Here is a 20,139-nt window from a genome sequence, read left to right on the forward strand (position 1 = left end):
TGGCTCTCATCAGCATAATGTTTAAGTGAAACCACAAAAGAATACACACAGTGTAATTCCTTTCATGGAAAGTTTAACAGCTGGCAAAACTGAATTGTATTGTTTGTTTAAGGATATGTGCAGGGAAGGTAAAACTATAAAAAGCACAGAAATTACCACAAAAGTCAGTGTAGTCATGACCACAGGGGAGGGTTGAGGTTGTGATTTGAGGGTGCTGGCATTGTTTTATTTCTTGACCTGGTGGTGGTTGTACAGATATTTGCTTTATATGTTGTACTTATTAAACTGAATGTGTGCTTTGTGCATTTTTTTCTGCATAATTATTGTTTCGCAATTAAAAAAAAGGGTGTGTATGTCAGTTCTAGCACTGAACCGTGCAGTGAATGGACAGGGCAGCAGAATGAGCTCTGCCCGACATGAGCCTTTTTTTTGGAAACAGCATGCAGGAGTTCCACACTGTTTGCTGAAGCACAGCTGTCAACTGCAGATGAGGAGCCTTGGCAGGAATGGAAGATAAAGGCCATTGTGGAGTTTAGGACTGACAATGTTCAATGGATTGGACAATGATATGTCCTTTGACGTATCATTGCAGCCAGTGGTTGTGAAAACAGGGGCTGGATCACACCATGGTCAAGACCTGGCTGAACTTGAGGGGATATGAATGGGCAGAAGGACACACGCAAAGACCATAGCCAGGACCCAGACTCAGACTGCTTGGCCCCCATAGAGGGTTGATTCAGCCAGAGCTCCCATCCCAGGATCCCCTCTTTAGGGATGTGTGTATTTGTTGATTATCTGCTGTATGCCAAACCCCTTCAGGATCCAGGAAGAAAACAGCCCTCCTCGGTGGCTGAGAAGGGCCTTATAGGATGCACAGCACAGAGTCGAAGGCTACAGGATGCCGCTTCCCGACTGGACCTCTGGGGGTGCTGGCATTTCCAAGGTGGCAAGCTTGCTTTATTTATCCTCATTTCCCTACAGTGAAGTAGGCAATGAATGACTGTTAATAAACCTTTATATAGAATATATGCTGTAGAGAGTAAGGTCTCATCAGGCTCCAGAGGCGCAGCCTGCCAGGCAGCCTGCTTCTCTGGCCCATCTCCAGCCATCCCAGCCAGCTACCACAGACTTCCTCAGGAGCTCCCAGGGCTCTGGCCCAGCAGCAGCCCATCAGGTATCAAAGGTAGCCCTCTGTTTTTTTTTTTTTTTTTCCTTTCCAACCTAAATATCACCAGTTTCCACAATCATTAGTCTTATAGCCCTCAGTATTCTGGTTATCCAGTCTGGAGAGGCGATAAAGATATCCAGACATGGTCTGAACAGGCAGAAACATGCCTGCAGATGGCAGATTTAAGTTTGTGTGCTTTGACAGTCAGTGTATCAAATCTGTGATGGTGATAGCAGCTGACGTGGCCTTGGACATGGTTGGAAGGTTCATGGTTACTGCTAAGTGTCTTTCTTTCTTTGGTATTCTCATGGCCTTTGCATGACAACTTTTTGATGTAAAGCCCCAAGCTGTAACCCTTGTCACAGTGTCATATTTCTCCTCAATTCTCCTGGAGACTCCCTGATTGTTGGCTAAAGGTAGGCACTGGGGATATTAGCTCCTATTATTTACTTTACTATTTTCTTTATTTGAATGGACAGACATAACTTCAGTGTCATTTACTGAGCATGCACTATACGTCAGGCACTGCTAGGTGCTGGAATATAACAGTGAACAGAGTAGGCCTGTCCGTGGCTCCCTGAGAGCTCCAGACACTCTGGGAAGACTTGCTGATTGAATGGTTGAATGCACTGTGATCCACACCACCACCGGTGACATTCAGACATTCCTTGGGTGCTTTCTGTGGGTTCAGTTCAGAATGCATCCTCCTTGCCCTTCAGTGCTGGACTGTGAGAGTTATTAAGGAAGGTACCACTGTGGGAGTGAAAAAACTCTGAAGCTGAACTGTCTAGAGATCAAGTCCTAGCTCTGCCACAGACCCACTGTTGACTTGACCTCTCTGAGCGTCAGTTATCTCCTCGGTGAAATGGAAATAACAATCCATCCCTCAGAGACGAAGATGATCAAATAGGGTCCCTGCACTGCACAACTCCAGGGGTGCCATTCCCGTTTTAGTCTCTGCAGCTGCTGGAGGCCTAGGGTTGAATGAGACCACTTTTGCTGTGTGACCTGAAGTTAATGGTCAATAAATGGTAGCTATTGTTATGTACAAGTTAGGAGGGGAGCAGGGTTCGCGGCAGGCTGGCAGGCTGCTTAGAATTCGACCAGGCTTTGTTCTTCAAGGAAGGGCAGGGCTCTGAGAAGCACAGACTGTGATGCAGGCAATTGCCAGGAGGCAGCGACTCCCAGGGCAGATCTGGGGGAAAGGAAGCTGTCGAGGGAAGTGGTAAGGAATTCTCTAGAAGCCCACTGGAAGTTGGGCATGGAGCAGAGACGGATGTGACTAAGATGACTGCTCTAATTATTGAGCTGCAGAGAATCCTAGAGCAGCTTGTCCAGCATCCAGTCTCACTGGGCCCGCAGAGACCAGGGAAGGAAAGCAGCTGAAATCTCTGAGGTTCTGCAGCGAGGACCAGAGTCAGGACTCCTGCCTTTGCAGCACCCAGCTCAGATGACTTCCAGTCCAGTATGTGGTTACACAAAAGGAAGTATCTGGCATTTTTCGTACATACATATATATATAATTTATCTAACTGTCACAGTACTTATAGGTCATTGTTGAGCATTTTTAAGTTACAGCAATATAAAGAAAATACACAGTCCTACCAACCAAAGATATCACCATTAGTATTCTGATGCATTTCTTCTAGTAGGTATCCCATGTGTAAAATTATACATTATATATTCATTAGATTGGAACTGTATTGTGTAGAGTTTCATGTTCTACCTTTTCCCTGTAAAATTGTGTTTCATGAGAAAGAAGGACCATTTTTTATGCAAAAGAAATTCTAGAAAACTACTTTGCTTAGGAGACAAAAAAAAAAAAAAAAGTGCAAAGCCCCAGTCTGCAGTGGTGGGAGGACATCCGGAGGTGCAGGGTGGCTCTGTCTCACGTCCGGTCTGAGCTCTGAGGCAGCGGCACCAAGAAAGACGAGTCCTTCTCTCCTCCCCTGCCCAGGCTGCAGCCTCCTGCCTGCGGGCAGGCAGAGGTGGTGAGTCTGCACTCAGCCTTCCTTCCCTGACACAGCATGTGTCTGTCACCCACTCCATACAGAAGCCTGCAGGACCGCGATCGTTATTATGGATGGCTACTGCTCGTGAACGACAGCAGCACCTCAGTCTGCGCAGCACAGCGTGTCCTCATGCGTTGTCTTTCCCGAGACTCACACACACACGGTCAGGCAGATGAGACAAAGGCTGTCTCACCCATTGTACAGAGGAAGAGGCAGTCTCCTAAGACGTTTAGTGCCTTATTTGAGGCCACACAGCCACTAAGTAGCAAAGCAGGGATTTTATGAAGATCTGGCTGACTTTAAATCACTTTGGTGATTTTTTTTTCCCTCTCACCTTTTTTTCTCTCTAGTCCCAGCTTGTCCTAAGCTAAACAGAAAGAAAATCCCTTTAGTGAAGCCAAAGACTGTCAGACTGTGCGTACTATGGGTGTGTGGAAAGGACACAGAATGCCACCCTGGGAGTGTTAGGCCAAGTGCTGTCGGCTCTGGCTGGGTCTGCTGGGTGGCCTGACCGCAGGGCAGCTCTTCAGGACAACTCAGAGCCGGCACCGTCGGAGGTTTGGGGAGTGGGTTTAGGGAGGCACCTGCTTCCTGTAGGCTAGCCCCGCAGAGGCACCACTCTTCAGGCATCCTTCTTGACCCACCCAGTCATGGGGCGCATGCCCTGCCCCGGACTCCAGAATCACAGTGTCTCCCAGGACAGAGTCAGCTCCTTCCCAGAGAGGCTGTGGAACTCTGTGAGGCTAACTCTAACCGAGGGATTCTGAGCAGTTACATCCCTCAGGTGGTACTACTTCTCTAACAAATTACCATAAACTAAGTGGCTTAAAACAACACAAGTTTATTGTATTTCTGTAGGTCAGAAGTCCAAACCGGGTCTCACTGAATTAAACTCGAGGTGTCAGCAGGGCTGCGTTCCTTTCTGGGGAGCTCTAGTAGAGAGTGGGCTTCCTTGCCCATTCTGGCTTTTAGAGACCACTTGCATTCCTTGCCTTGTAGCCCCTTCTTCCATCTTCAAAGCTGGCAGTGGCTGGTCAAGTCTTTCACATAATGCTGTCTCCCTGATCCTGACTCTTCTGCCTCCTTCTTCATTTAAAGATGCTAGGACGCTTGCAATTACATCAGACCCATCCAGATAATCCAGAATAATCTGTTTATTTCAAAGTGAGCTAATTAGCAACCACAATTCCCCATTGGCATGTAACAGAACACATTCACAGATTGCATGCATTAAGATGTGGACGTCTTGATTCCACCATGGACCATTATTCTGCCTACTCCTCTGGGTTCTCCAAAGGCCCCATTCTGAGGCACAGAAAGCAGGCCAGACCAGACCACAGTCAGGATGTGCCCACCCTTATTAGGAGAGGTCATTTATGCTTAGGTCCTCTCCTTCAGCTCAACCCGTCCTTGATTCCTCTTTTCCCATCCTCTGCTCCCAGTCTTAGGTAGAGAGGAGTTAGGTAGGCAGCACCAGGGAGGGTGGACACGGAGGAGGGGAGGTGCAAGGCTAGATGCACCAGGGCTGGAAGAAGCCCTGGGAGCTGTGCCCCTCCCATGCAAAGACCCTTGGGCTTCTAAGGACTGGAGCCTGAGCCTTGTCGCAGAGCACTCAGGCGCTGGGGTCTAAGGGTAGGTCCAGGCCTACCAAGTAGGCAGGCAGCCAAGTATTGAAGCCCCTCCACCTCAGCATCTCTGACTGCCCTTGACAGCCAGAGCTCACCTCGCCTCTTTCCCTACTGCTTGCCTGCCTTTACTCATTCCCTTCTACCACTCCTTCTCTGGGCCTCAGGCTGGTACTTTGTGGGGGCCTGAGGGAGCCATGGGCCCTGTGGAGCCTCTGTCCCTGGGCTGCTTGCTGACGTCCGCAGGGATCTAAGACCCTGGAGGAGGGCTGCCCTCCAAGTAAGGTAACCAGCTTACCCCAGTTGACCCAGGACTTTCTCAGTTTTAGCACTGAAAATTCCCACATCCCATGAAACTCATCTGTCCTGAGCACACTAGAGCACTTAGTCATTCTGGCTCCAAGGCCCTTTGCCCCTGCTAATCTACTCTAGATTACCTCAGCAGCCTGGATGGCTGGCCCTTTGGACTCTTTGATGCCAACCTCTGCTTCGTGTCTGGGAGCAGAGATCTGGGGGCTGATGAAAGGCTCCAGTCGAGTGCCGGGGAAGCACAGATCCTGGCTTGCAGTGTTCCCAGCAGAGTCAGCACTCCTGGACCCATGCCATGTACCTGCATGGGACAGCGCTCCCAAATATATGGACAGGGGAGTGGAAAACTGTGCTTCCTCCTGGTCTCTAAACATTTTTTAACAGCGCGATTACTTTGGGGTGGTGGATTGCAGGTGGCTTTAATTAATGTTTCTGTTTACTCATCTGTATTTCTTCACTCTGTACAATTAAACCATGTTCTTTTTCACTTGTGTACATTTTTTGATAAAAGAAACTAATTAATGACTCAGCCTTCCATCTCCAGCAGTCCCGCTGAGGGACACAGATGGGTTGTGCTGAGTGTCGTGGGACACAGGGGCCCTTGCTCTGGGGCCTCTGGCCTCTGGCTGGTCATGGCCCATTCTGCCCAAGACTGCCCTGCAGGGTCTGAGCTAGTCACCACTCTGTGCCCTCCCTGTCTCTCTGCCTGCTCCCTGCTCCCCAGAGTCCAGCCGTGACTGTCCCCCAAGGAAAGACTCAGACAAGCCAGGTGCACTGTGGGTAGAGAAGGGGAGCAGACGCTAACTGCAGGGCTTTGCCAGCCCAGCATTTTGCAGAAATGTTCTCAAGCGCCAGTCCTGCCTGAACAGGATCTCCTCCTGTGAGAATATGGAGATGAGCTGCTTGCCTTGGTGGAGCTTCCAGTCTGCTCAGAGAGGTTGGGCATGTGGGGAAGTAGCAGACAAAAGGGAAGAGGCACTGGCTGGTGAGGTTTTGCCTGTGTGAACAGTCAGATCTGCCAGGGCCCCAAGGCTGCATTGCACGTGTCTCAGTCTAGCCAGAGACCAAAACTGGGGTCCTCCTGAGTGTCCTGAGGAAGGCCCCTCAGGTGGGTGGCAGATGGTCTCCTAGGAGCAGAACTCAAGTGGCTTGCCAGTTGATGACAGAAGTGTGGCGACGAACTGTTTTTAGATGCTCTTCTGAGTCCTAGAAGTTTGAACATCCTTCAGGCCCTCTCTGCCACACCCCTCCGCCTGGCAAGCTCAGCAGGAGCGCTGGGAGGGGAGCTCCCCATCAGAGGCAACCACGGTCCACCTCCCACAGGCAAGGGCAGCAGCCCCACCCCAGTTCACCATCGCCGTGGTATGGGCGACATGAAAGGACTTCTTGACTTCTCTCAGTTTTAAAGAAAGCGATTGCCCTTCTGGCATAATGACTCCCTCCCTCCCTGTTTACCCCAGATCCCTAAAGACCAGCTCCACACAACTGCACAACTTCCTCGTTCCATGAAGTCAGCTTTCTCAGAGAAGCCTGACACAACAATTCCCTCCCCCCAATCCCCACCTGAGGACTCAGATGGCCTGGGCCACTTACTTTGCTCCTGAACTCTGATCCCAAGCATACCCCTTCACCTGTCTGAGCAAAGGTGTGGCTGGAAATTTTTAACTGCTATGCACCTGCCGATTTGGGATTGACAGTGTGAGGGAGAAGTTGCTAGTAGAACCAGATACCCCCCATCCCCCTGGCCGGTAAGGGAAAGGGGAGAGCAGAGACAGAGAAGGCCCTGGGCCAGTTGAAGGCAGACAGCCAGAAATGGAGGTGAGTGGCGCCCAGGCTGTCTCTCAGCGGGGTCCGGAGGGCGGGAGAGGCCTTCCCTGAAGGAAGCTTGCCAGTGCCTCTGAGAGCCCACCTGATGTAGGGCTGCCAGAGGTGCTGGGCTTTCTCAGGGGTCACAAAGCCAGGATTAGACTCAAAACAGCCAGAGGGTGGCCCCAGCCTTGTGTCTGAGAGGTAAGATGCACCATTGACAGGCTTGGCTCATACCCAGAGCCAGAGTCCAGATCTCTGAGGGCCCCAAGGACTTAGCAAAGGCTGTGATTTACAGCAGAACAAGAGAGACCCGGTTGCCTTGCTCAGACAGCAACACAGCTGAAAAAGTCCTCTTGGATCCCTAGGGCTGAGCCAAGGCCAGGCAGGCTGGAGTCCCCTGGAGCTGGGAGCTGGTTCACAGAGACTTGCAGGGCTGAGCCCTGCTCTGAGGCCAAGTCACAGGCCAGTCTGTGTTCCACCCTCAGGGGCCCCGCCCACTGAACTGCAGGTGGCCTCCAGGGCATTTGCATCACTTCCCTTTAGGACCTAGTCGAGCCTCACTCACTGGGGCCCCCGGGGCCAGTGGCCCACAGCCTCGTTGCCTGGGGTGAGGGCAGGGAGCTGAAGAACGGGGTCCCACACAGAGTCAGGGCAGCTGCAGCTTCTGCTGCCTTCCCTGTGTCTACAAATGATTTTTGTGCATGAGATACTAGCTGCCCCAGGCAAGCTATCCCAGACATCTTCCCGAGGTCTCAGTTTCCTCCTCTGTGGGCAGTCTGACACTGTGGAACCAGTCTGGGCTCTGGGCAGACAGACGTAGGTTGGAATCCAGGCCCCATGCTGATTAGCTGAATCATCCCTGACAAGCGCCTTGTGCCAGCTGAGCTTTGGTTTCCGTGTCTGTGAACAGGGGCTGCAGTGGGGTGCCAGAGCCATGGCGCGTACAGGGAGCTTTGGCAAGCACCGGGTGCGAAGTGAGCACTCAGGGCATGTTGTCATTACCTAGCCGGACTCGGAGGTCCTTTATCAGTTCTGCTCCTCTCTGAGCTTGTGGAGCTGGATGAGGGATGTTGCGGTGGGCAAGTGTCTATCTCTCCCCTTGTACTCAGTCCCCATGTCCTGGCCTCCTTGCCTCCAGTATCTTCCCAATTTAAACTGCATAGACTCCCTCAGCCTGCCTCACCGTTGACCTTACAGAAGTAGGGAGTTCTTCTACAACTCCCCACCCCTAGGAAATGGGCAGAAATGGGTCTCTTGCGAGCTGCCTAGAGCTGGGAAGACCATGTGGCCATGTGAACCCTCGTGCTGCCTTAAACTTGGCCTCCCAGGCGAGCCCTGGCTGACAAAGGCAAGCCTCACTCTGTCCAGTACTTTGACTCCTGGGAAAAGAAGTCCATGAGCTCCTCATTCTCCCTGCAAGCCTCTGCCCCTTTGACTGGCACAAGTGGGAAAGGTGAGTGCAGAGTTCTGATGAATTTCAAATGTCATTGTGATGGGAGGGTTCAGTTCAGTTCAGTTCAGTCGCTCAGTCGTGTCTGACTCTGCGACCCCATGAATTGCAGCACGCCAGGCCTCTCTGTCCATCACCAACTCCCAGAGTTCATGCAAACTCACGTCCATTGATTCAGCGATGCCATCCAGCCATCTCATCCTCTGTTGTCCCCTTCTCCTCTTGCCCCCAATCCCTCCCAGCATCAAAGTCTTTTCCGATGAGTCAACTCTTCGCATGAGGTGGCCAAAGTACTGGAGCTTCAGCTTTAGCATCATTCCCTCCAAAGAAATCCCAGGGTTGATCTCCTTCAGAATGGACTGGTTGGATCTCCTTGCAGTCCAAGAGACTCTCAAGAGTCTTCTCCAACACCACAGTTGGGATGGTTAGTTGTGCCCAAATTAAGAAAGGGCACTACCTCTGACAGAAAAAAGCTTCCTGGGTGCTCCAGCAGGGCTGCTGAGGAATCCTGTACCTTGCTGATGTGTGCAGACTGTGTAAAAGAAGACCAAATGTTCCCAGAGAATGACAGACAGCCTGGGTGTGACCCAGCCCCACCAGCCTGGGGGCATCACTTCCAAGGGAAAGGACTCCACCTCCAACCAGGCGCAGGACTTTTTCCAAGACTTAAGTTGTGTCTTTCGCAGTCCCCACCCAAGACTTCCAGAAAGATCTGAGAAAGCCCGTATCTTGCACACAGTGCACTGAGATATTGCACACTGATATGTCAAGAAGGGATGATTGGCATGTCTTCCCTAAAGGTTTTCTAGGAAGCTAGCATACTAGCCTCTAGCTTTCTTTCTGTTGCCAAGTAAGCTGAATGAGTAACGGCACAATTAAAGTGACACCTTCAGAGTAAGGTTAGGAAATTCCTCTCACTAACCAGAAATGCCCTGGAACATCTGTAGATTTGGCAGTTCGGCCTGGTGTGCCTGAATCCTACTTTGTTGGTTTATCCCATTGGAAGGTGGTCCTTCATGACAATGATGTTATCACAACCCGAGCAAAGCAGATCGTTCTATGAGCTCCTAGTCCCTCAGCCAAGAGCTTCTACCACCAGTGCTTCAGCTGAAGTTCTTGGGAGTAAGCCGCAAAAGCATTGGCAGGTTCTTTGAATGAATTTAAATTATTATTCCCAAATCTGACACAGATTATACTGAGGTTGCTCCATTTCAGGCACTATTTGGCTAATGAGTTAGTGTCAGCTGCCATCATCCTTAGGTGAGCATTGGACTTTCCTTTTTCTCCTCAGGCGTGGTGGGGTGTGGTAAGATAGCTCACCATCTGGCTCCATCTCACACTACCCCTCCAGGTCTGGCCCCTGGGACCAAGCTCCTTTGTGATGGGGAGGAGGATATTTTTGGGGTCCCTCCTGGACATTCCAAGGAGGTTCCAGTTGTCTCAGATGCCTAGGGTATGAAGAGTTGGAGACCAGGACTCTAGAAACTCCATCTTGGCTCTAGAGATTGGGAGCTCATTGCATTGATGGAATTCCTTTCCCATTTTGGAAACTTATAAGTGATGAACTTTGTGTACTAAAACTTGAGAGATTTCCATATCTACCTGGACTTCAGCATATCCACTGCCTACTTAGCTGTCAGGGATTAAATCTGAGGTCCCTGCTGTTTGTTCTGGGTTACATGCCTTCTCTGACATCCCTCCTAGGTCTGATCTACCTGGCTTCACACTACTTCCAGCCATCATTAGTTGGAAAAGCCACCCACTAGCCCTTGCCAAACCCCCAGTTAGAAGCCACAGAAGGCTGGCCTCCCCAAATACTATTTTTCACAGTAAGGGCTGGGCCCTGGAAGAGCTGGGAAAGGCCTTATTCCTCTCCTGTCACCAGGTGATGTCACTCTTGGAAAATCCAGGTGGACCTTCTGATGGGCAGGGCTTGAGATGAGTCTGTCTAGGCCTCCACAAGTAGAGTGCCCACCCAGCAGGAGGCCACCTGCCATTCAAGGAACAATACTTCCTAAGCTTTGCAGAGAACGGCTGACTGAACTTTTACCCATTTTCCAGTTTTTTATTTTCCCACTCTGCCTTCCCCCCACCCCAAACTCTTTCCAGACAGCTCGGCCCAACAAGGGGTTTCTCGGACCAAGAATATGGAAGATCTGTCCACAGGGCTTGATTTTCCTGAGCAAGCCCTTCACTGCCATGGCCTCATTCCCTAGAGGATACTAGTGATGCCTGCTGGCTTTCCTGGGCGAGCCTGCCTACTACTGGGTGCTGTTTAGCCCCAGGGCCAGCCTGCAGAGAGAAATGAGAAAAGCCCATTTCCAGACCTCTGACTCTTCACTCTGACTTGGTCCTTCATTGCCTTGTATCAGTGATTCCCACCCTGCAGTTTTCAGAAACATTGTCCTGATTCTTCACCCAGATTCTGTGTGTGTTAGCCTAGCCAGAACCCTGAAAAGATGTGGAATAAGGACGTCTGCATCATGTAAGTTCATCCAAGGTTTTCCTAACACATTTGTGCGTGGAGCTGTTTCACAGTACACTGCAGGGTTGATCTTCAGCACCAGTTATTATTGGCTGTCAAAACAGTAAAATACTTTTGAACAGTCAGGTGAATAGTCCCAAGCCCCAGTCCCCAGTGTCCTCCAGCCACCCCAGCCCCTCCCCCTCAAATCTGCTCCCAATCCAGTATCTACCTGTACTATTCAAATATGGTAGCCACTGGCCACGTGTGGCTTTTTGAATTTTAACTAATTAAATGAAACTTTAAAAACCCAAGGAAATCCCTGGCATCCAGTGATTAGGACTCCAAACTTCCACTGCAGGGGGCATGTGTTCTATCCTGGATCCAAGAACCAAGATCATGCATGTGAGCAGTTCAGTTCAGTTGCTCAGTTGTGTCCGACTCTGCGACCTCATGAACCACAGCACACCAGGCCTCCCTGTCCATCACCAACCCCCGGAGTTCACTCAGACTCACATCCATCGAGTCAGCGATGCCATCCAGCCATCTCATCTTCTGTCGTCCCCTTCTCCTCCTGCCCCCAATCCCTCCCAGCATCACAGTCTTTTCCAGTGAGTCAACTCTTCGCATAGGTGGCAGAAGTACTGGAGTTTCAGCTTTAGCATCATTCCTTCCAAAGAAATCCCAGGGTTGATCTCTTTCAGAATGGATTGGTTGGATCTCCTTGTGCATGTGAGCAGCACCGCCAAAAAAAATTTTTTTAATCCAGTTCCTCCATTGTACTGGCCACATTTCAAGTGTTTGGTTTAGCACATGTGACTACACCACTACCTACTGTAGTGGACAACGCAGACGAGAACATTCGCATCACTGCAGAAAACGGACAGCAAGTTATGCTCAGCATAGAAGGCCTCAGGGACCTTTATGGGGCTGGTATCTGTTCTGATGGTGACCATGCTGTGCCAACTGATAACTTGGTGAAGTAGCACCTGAGTACACTTGCATTTGAGTTTATAGCAAAACATTACAGCTTATGGCACATTCCTCAGAACTCAAAACCTAACACTCAAGTCAACTCATAGCTCTACCTGTACAGCCAAGGGCAATGACTGTATTTACGTGAACATATCCCTGTGCCACAACTGTCCTTTCTCCTGCCATCTTCTCCATGACCACAACTGAAAGGATTTCACAACAGGTGTGTTACCACTCATCCCAAAGTTAAGCTCAGGCAGGATGCCAACAATGAACCCATCAGAATGTATCTACAAAAAGTAAAATCGCCTATGATTTATCTCTAAATAAAAGGCCACAACCCTTAGAAACAATACAATTTTTATAAAAAGACAAATGTACATATTTACATACATGTACATGTGTGGTCACACATGACTTAGTGGTCAGATGATATTTCCAATTTTAAATCACACCAAGGCGCTCACACTTGCCTCCCTGGGCCTGCTGGGGGCTGCCGGGGCCTGCCTGAGGGGGCACGTGGGTGCAGGGCAAGGCACAGTATAAATAAATGCAAAGGCCAAGAGCTTGGGAAAACGTTAGTGTACACCTCTGATCAGAAACGTGGCAAGGTCCGCAAGAAAAAGTGCCAGGTTTTTTCACAAGCCCTTCAGCCTAGGCAGGGAGCAGGGTAGAGCTCCTCTGAGGCAGAGGGGGCACTGTCCCACAGGGACCCCATTCTTCCTTCACATTTCACTGGTGTTGGAACAGTCCTCAGGGCTCAGCTAGGAAGGGAAGCGGTTACTTTGGGAACAGGATTCACTTAGTGCAATCGTCTCTTAGTGCAGAGCCAGCCCTGGAGTTGGTGCCATGTTTTCTGAGGTCACTGGTCCGTTCTCTCGGGCCAGCTCAGGAATAGTAAAACCCTCTCCAGGCAGTGGGACTCAGAGGGGAAAGCTGGAGGCTGACTCCTGTCTGAGACTGCCACCTGACACACCAGTCTCAGAACCCCATCTTCCCAGGAGGCAGGGCCAGCTTTACCCCACAAGATGAGTCCAGACCCTGCCCTGCCGGACTGCAAGAGGCCACTGTCCCGAGGCGGAAAGACCCATCCTTGGTCAGCAGTGGGGTCATACTTCATCATATCAAGGGGCCACAGGATTCCTGCTTCTTTGCACCATGATGCCAGGCCCTGTCGCCTAAAGGAGTCAAAGGGGGTCAGGGGCCCATCTATGGTGCACAAGGAATGGCCTGGATGGAGGGCAGCCTGACTGGGGTGAGCAGGCAGTCCAACCAGCTGGGATCCATGTTCTTCATCTCTGAAGATACCAGGCCAATATACCCTAGAAGATATAAAGAAGGTTGTGTGAGGACTGGAGGGTGAGGAGGCAGGTGTTTTCCCCTACCCCACCAACCCTCCAGCCCATTCCTGGAAGGCACAAACACAGCAGCTCCTGTGTCGACCCCTCAGCAGCCTCATCTTAGGCAGACCCGGGGGCCTGGGAGCCACAGCCAGTCTGCAAGCTGTCTGCACCCAGATGAATTTAAGAAGAACACTTTGCCTCTGCTGCTGTCTCGTAAGCCTCCCCTACCACCTCCATGCGTTTCCCATCTTTGAGAAACCATATGGGTCCAGGGTCTTCTTACCCCCAGGGCTGTCAACTTCTGGCTCCTCCTTGCAACTGAACTCTCCATAGACAGAGGTGGGCTGGGCCCCGGGTTCATTAAGCAGGTACCCCTTCCCATCCACGTTTGTCTGCTGCCACCCTGTTTGCTCCAAGAGCTGGGGACAGATAAATAAGAAGCCATCAGCTCACTTCCAGTACAGACTCACCCTCTGGCCATGCCCACAATGAGCCAAAGCTTCTCAGCCAGGATCAGGTCCTTGGCTATTTTCATATTCTCAGATGGATACATATGTGGAGTGCAGTTAGGATAGAGGCCCAGAGGTGAGGGTCTGCCCTGGGACCCTGGGCTAACATTCCCACATCTACCTTCTGGCATAGAATCTCCAAGACCTCCCTCTCTATAGGGTAAGGACATACCAACTGGGAGGGTGGCTTACAGCAATGGTTAACATGCTAAGAAAAGATGCCTTGAAATTTCAGCTAGAATTAGGGAATTATTCCCATATCTCCATTTTCTGTGCTGAAGGAACACAGCCTGGGTATAGCTACTACGAAAACTTTTTTGTATTTATTTTAAAACCTGAAGCAGAAAAAAACCTAGAGAATAATTTGCTTAAAAAAAAAAAAAAAAAAACCATCATGTTATAGATCCCAAAGGGTGATTATTGAAACCTGATGTGCATTTCCCAAACTAACAGGACTGGGGCATGTTGGGGCGGAGGACGCGGGCCAGGGACCCAGCACTGATGGGAGCTGAGTCAGAGCTATCTGAGGCCTGCTTTAGGACAGCATGTCAGAAACCCAGCCTCCGTCCTCCCCTCATTCCCACAGTGTTTCTTTCCCATCAGCCAAAAAGGTCAGTGGTCCCCAACCACATGGACATGACACTTGTCGGACTATGCAAGCCAACAGGTCACAACAGCAGCAGCAGCTGCCTACCCTCCAGTTTGGAAGCCCTCACTGAGAAGTAGCCACCTCTAAAGGGCACCAAAGGAGGAAGGAAGGGGCTTTTACCTTCATGATGTCCTCAGTTAATTTCCCTTCCTCGTCCTCATCTGTTGCAGCTGTGGATGGGGAAGAGCAGAGAGGTTAGCTGAGGTTAGCACTCACCCTGAAGTGCTAGCCCACCCGGTCCCCCTGCCTCTTCCCACACGCACACACACACCCTGGCCTCCCAGCAGATGTCTGCCTGCCATGAAGATCACAGAGCAAAACGCTGTCCTGGTGACTCAGCCTCTTGAACCCTGAAGCCGCACCTCTTCCCACCTCTTCCCTCTCCTTTCCAGCCCACCAGTCAGCTCAGTGCCAAGTGGAGTTCTGAGCGTCTTTTCTCCCTCAGGAAACCCCTCCTTGGACCCCAACAGGAAGGCCAGGCCCCAGAAGCACGAACCTTCAGAGGTGGAGGGCATGGGGGACACCTGAAAGTTGTACAGGTCGCTGGTGCTGTCTGGCACAATTTCCACTGGAATGGGCCAGTTAGGGAGAGTGCTGCTGACGCCACACGGTGACAGCGCTTCAGGACAACAGAAACCGAGGGTCAGAGCTGGTGCTGCCTTAGTTTGCCAGGATACCCAGCACCCCCCGCCCCCACTCATAGCCCGCTCCAACAGGCCACCGTCCACAACCTCAGCGCCTGCTAGATCCAACAGTAAGAGCCTTCCCACCAGTCTACACGGTCCCCTGACAGACCCGGCCCTCCTCACCTGGAGTGAGAGTCCGTTCGATGTCCAGGTCCTGCCCTATGTAGCTGCGAACTGTGTAGTTGCTGTGGTCATCAGGCAGGGTGGAGCTACTGAGTCCATCAGAGAAGGTATCGGGGCTGTATTCCCCATACGGCTGTAGAAGGAGAAAGACGCTTAGGCCCAGGCTTGCTGTGGCACTCCTTTCACTACCCGCCCTGACCCTCAGGAGACCAAAGGCTAACTGCTTAGGATCACACTCACCTTCTTCTTGGCCTTGCTCCTAGCATCTCGGCTGGACTTGGACTTTCTCTCTGTGGGGCAAACAGGCTGTCAGCCCGGCCCTGGTAGAGGCAAGCATGCCGGCCCCAGCTGCCCTTCCTCCTCCTTCCCTCTCTCCCTGAGGGCTTCCCCAGGACCCAGAGGCCTTTGGGTACCTTTCCTCTGGCTCTTGGTGAGGGGTGGGAGCATCCGGTACACCCGCACAGCTGAACTGCCCTTGTTCCTGCTCTGGTCCTTCACCTCTTCAATATCTGGCAGCGAGTTCATGGCGCAGCGAAAGTTTGCCTTCCAGGTCTTGGGATCCGGCTCCTTTTCCCCTGCTTTGTATCGGCCTAGTTGGCAGGAAAGGGGGAGAGGATCATCAGGGCTATCGGTGGGAATCCTCATTTGTGCCCTGGCTCAGAAGGACAAAGACAAGCGTATCCCCAAAGCCTGCATGCTGCCAGAGGTCCACAGTGATCAAACCAGCAGGTATTCCTGGCTGACACTGGTGCAGACCCTGGGCTTCTCAAACGCCCAGACGTGGGCATCTGATACACCCAGCAAGCCTCTGGGAAAGCCCTACCCAGAAGCACTAGAGAGCCCAAGCCCAAAGTGCCACCTCTGTCACAGATCAAGGCAGTCTCTCTTTGGCTGTCAGCAGCCAGAAAGAAGGGACTGGTGCTTATCTGATCGTTCCAAACACGGGAGAGGACACAGAGTAGGCAACAAAGAATATTTACTGATAGGGGGACTGAGTGGTCCGAGATGGGCCAAGAGCCCCATCCTTGAAGGATAAAAGGAGGCTGCCAACCAGATGGGCCCAGGACCATTAGTCAACATCAAGAAAAAGGAAGGCCTGGATCTTTTTCAGTGTCTACGCTTGCCTCTGCTTTTGCCAGGGAGAACTTTAATTTAGCCACAAACTCCATGAAGCCATACTTTTTAAGATTTTGGCTTTATAAATTCCTTTGTGAACTTGCTGAAATGATGAACCTCTCCCCCCAAAACACAGGCCTGCTCCCTGCCCACCCTGAATTATGTACATCTCAGGGAACTCAGAGACCCCAGTGAAGATCCTCTGTGTTAATAGAAGTGCCTCCCTTTCTCTCTTTCCAGCTCCTCTTAAGCTAGAGTCCAGCACACTCACCTGTGTGAATGGCCCAGCTCCGAAACAGACAGGCATCCTTGTTGATGTCCCAGCCATGCTTCGCAGCGTGCTTCCATGGGATCTGGAAGATCATCTCCTCCTATACAGCACACGTACACACAAAGCTGTGTCAGCTCAGAGACCACAGGTTTTTGGCCTTAGTCTGCCCAGCCCCCGAGGTCTGGGAAAAGACTGACTTCCCTTTTTCACCCTGACATCTGGCTGGGGTTGACCCACTCCAACAATGGCCTAAACAGACTGGTCCATCCCTCTGGATCTCTCAGAAGAGGCTCTGGGTTCTGATGAGCTATGGCATCATCAGGTCAGCAAAGACCTCCTTCTGCTCATTACAGATGTGCTAGGACCCATACAGAGGACCCCTGGATGCTTCTCTCTGGCTTGTCAGCACCAACATGGAAGTGAGAACTCGGTCCATTATATGGGGCTTCTCAGAACAACTGTGAACACTGGCTCCTACGAAGGGAGTTCTGGTCATATACCTGCAGCAGCCCAGGACCAGACTTGGATGGTGACTACCTGTGTGACCCTGGCACTGACACTGTACCTCTGTATCCCTCACTGGTTTCCATGACATGGGGGAAAAAAAACAATACCGCAGTAACAAATATAAAAGCTAAGGTCCCACTGTTATCATTACTGCTGGTTAACAGTATGGATTTTTGAGTTGAGTTGCTCAGGTTCAAATCTTGGCTCCATCGCTTTTTGTGTGATCTCATTATCTACTTCTCAGTGCCTGTTTCCTCATCTGAAAATGGAGATATTAGTAAAATCTTCCTCGCATGGCTACTTTGAGGATTAAATGACACAATGTAAGTAACATACTTAACATGGTGCCATGCTCACTCCTAGTAAGTGAGCAGAGTAAGCATTAGCTATTATTATTAGTACTACTAAGCCTTCAGAGTCTGTTCTTTTTGCAGCAGCAAGAGGCCTCTTGGGTCTGGACAACTGGTGCAAGGTTAATTCTTGGCTCACCTGCTGGGTCAGCCACCTCTTCCTGCCAGCAGTGCCCACTTCTCTGTCTCCTATCTGCCCAAGTGGAGCCCTCTAGAAGGCTGTGTGTACCTGTAGAGGTCTCCCTCAGTACAGGCCAGAACTCTGGCTCTGCAGATGCTGGGAGAATCTTGCTGCTGGAAAACTGTTAAGTGGCCTCAGAAGGGAGGTGGGCAGAAGGCAGCCAGTGGGGCCCTGCCTGGGCTGTGTCTTATACACTCCCTGCAGGATCCACTGGGAAATACATCTACCTACTCCTTATCACTTCTCTTTTTGAACTGCATCTGAAGCGTTGGACCCCCAAAGAACATAGGTTAAAACAGTGGCAGAAAAGTCCAAAGAGTAACACTCACTTTATTAATCCAGATCAGCCCTGGGATTTGGTTGGAATTAATCTGCATCTCTAGCCAGGGTCTCATGCGCATCCGAGTGATAGGCATGTTGGCTGTGAAGAGAAGACAGAAGGCTCCTGTTAGGAGTCTGTTGAGCAGTCCCTGGCCACTACCCACCCCCACCCCAAGTCATTCAGTTACCCTCTCCTGCCCTCATCTAGATACCAAGTACTACAATCATGCAGAAGGGGACTTTCTCTCTAATAAAACCTCCCTCCAAATCTTTTCAGCATCTTGAGCAACACACTCCCTCCCTCAGCCCCTCCTAGACAGTCTTGGGAGAGGACAGACATGCCAAGTGATACTTTGAAGATTTATGTTAAGGAAAAGAAACAAAACACACAGATATCTAAATACTAGAACTTTACTCCCCAAATTCAAATTGTTTGGGAAGAGAGGGGCTTCTTTTGCTTGATGCCAAGAAATTTCCCTGTTTGAGCTGTTGTCACTAGCCGTGCACCTTCGCTAATGGACAGTCACCCTGCATCCTCGTCACCACCCCCCCCAATCTATCCCTTGCCTGCCTGACAGCCACAGTGCCAAGGCCGGTACGCTAACCCTTTGGGCCTGGCTGCCCTCCTTGGGCAAAGTGGCCCAAAGAACACCTGTGGCGCCTCTTCCCGCGGTTCCGGGAGGTCCTCCAACCACCCAGCGCAGCCGGCCCCAGCCTCCGCCACCTGCAGAGACAGCCCGAAACCTGGGGGCTGGGCCTGAGCTGGAACCGCCGAAAAGCGGGCGCAGGGAGCAAAGGGCGCCCATGCTTTGATATACAGTCGAATCCCCCGCACAGCCCTTGGATGCGCGCAACCAACACAGAGGGCCACCCAGAGGCCGCCAGCGGCTCTGGCACGGACAACCTCGGCGGGGTGGGCGGTCCACGCCGCTGCCCGCCCTCCCCGCGCAGCTGCTTGCGGCTCCTCGGGCGCCCTCCGAGCCCGCGCGGGGGCCCCGGCAACGCCGCGCACCCGTCACTCTCCCGGCAAGGGTTTTAGTCCCCCACTTCCTGGTGCCCCGAGAGCGCCTTTGTCCGAAGCCACCGGTGCCCCCTGCGGCGAAGGCGAGCTCACCTCGACGGCAGGCGCTCCCCGACGGCAGCAACCGAGGGTCCCGGCGAGGACTGCTTTTGCCGGCGCTAGGCGCGCGATTCCAGTGGGAACGGGGAGAAGGCAGAGGATGCCCGGGTCGCGGAGCCGCTGGGCACGGCTGGCCTTGACTTGGCACGGCTGGCCTTGACTTGGCACGGCTCTCGCTGGCCTCTGCTAGCCAGACTTGGGCGCACGTCCTGCCTCGACGAAGGAGTGGCGCGCTCTGCCTGAACCGCGGCGCCGCGGAGAATCTAAACACTTAGCGGGATTCCCCCAGCCCGGGCCGGGCCCCGCCTCCTAGAGAGCCGAGAGGACGCCCATTGGCCAGCGCCGCCTCATCATTTCGGGGAAATCAGGCTGTTGTAGAGCTAGCGGCGAAGGGGAAGTACAGGGCGGCTGCCCCTCCCCACCCCCTCCGGCCTGGCGCCGCCGCCCCGGGGCGACCGCGGGCCCGCCCCGCCGGCTCCCACTCCACCCCCATACCAGCGCACCAGCGCTCCTGGAAAGTCGAACGCCCCCGGCCCGCAGTTGCTCCCCTCACTCGGCGCTCACCCAGCCTGCTAGCTCCTGAGGCCATCTCCTTGCTCTTCTTTCCTGGGGATGCCCCGGGATCTCTTGTCATCCCAGCCCCGGTGAGGGGGTTCACCCCGGCACCTGCCGTCCTCTTCAGAGTGGACGCGAGCATTGAGTCCTTGAAAACCAACCTGCTTCCTCAAGCCCATTAATGGGTGTCAAGCAGGGAGCGTTTCGGCCTTCAAACCTTCGAGGGGTGGCCCACCTCCGGGGGGTTCACCTTCCCCGGGGAAGTAAAGGAAATCCTACCCTGCGTGGGGCTGCCAAGACGAGAAGAAATCCCTGTTTGGCAGCTGTAGTTTCCTCAACTCCAAAACAATAGCCCTACTTTGCTGCTTTCCCGTGACAGAGAGATGATGTCTGAAACATCATGCCCTACTTGGGCAGCAGATGATGCGTGGTTTTCGAGGCCCCTGCTAGAGTCTGTGACCAGGGACAGACCTCTTCCGCTTCTCCATCTACATTCTTGGGACTGCCCCGCTGCTGGCCTTAGGGAAAGAGAGAAGGGTTTCAGAGAAGCCAGGCCTGCTGAGTTGGGGTGGGGGTGGGGTAGCCTTGGTTCCTCC

At 52.2% G+C, this 20,139-nt stretch overlaps 1 protein-coding gene and 1 long non-coding RNA gene across 2 annotated transcripts in view; one reads left to right on the forward strand and one right to left on the reverse strand.

Annotated features, from left to right (window-relative positions):
* The window catches only part of LOC108636385, a 78,322-nt gene extending 60,452 nt beyond the window's left edge, over positions 1 to 17,870 (forward strand). The window contains exon 3 of the long non-coding RNA XR_001918330.1: positions 16,479 to 17,870. This is a non-coding gene — a long non-coding RNA (uncharacterized LOC108636385). The remainder of the gene's footprint in view (positions 1 to 16,478) is intronic.
* IRF1 (interferon regulatory factor 1) lies at positions 12,156 to 19,400 on the reverse strand. The gene is made up of 10 exons (XM_005682621.3): positions 18,983 to 19,400; positions 17,877 to 17,968; positions 16,510 to 16,609; positions 15,536 to 15,712; positions 15,363 to 15,412; positions 15,123 to 15,255; positions 14,810 to 14,932; positions 14,434 to 14,483; positions 13,439 to 13,574; positions 12,156 to 13,134 (listed from the first exon to the last, which is right to left on the reverse strand). The coding sequence occupies exons 2-10, from the start codon at positions 17,961 to 17,963 to the stop codon at positions 13,022 to 13,024; spliced, it is 969 nt and encodes a 322-aa protein (XP_005682678.1). The 5' UTR covers positions 17,964 to 17,968; positions 18,983 to 19,400; the 3' UTR covers positions 12,156 to 13,021.

This window comes from Capra hircus, chromosome 7, assembly GCF_001704415.2.
Source record: "Capra hircus breed San Clemente chromosome 7, ASM170441v1, whole genome shotgun sequence".
Classification (NCBI taxonomy): Eukaryota; Metazoa; Chordata; class Mammalia; order Artiodactyla; family Bovidae; genus Capra; species Capra hircus.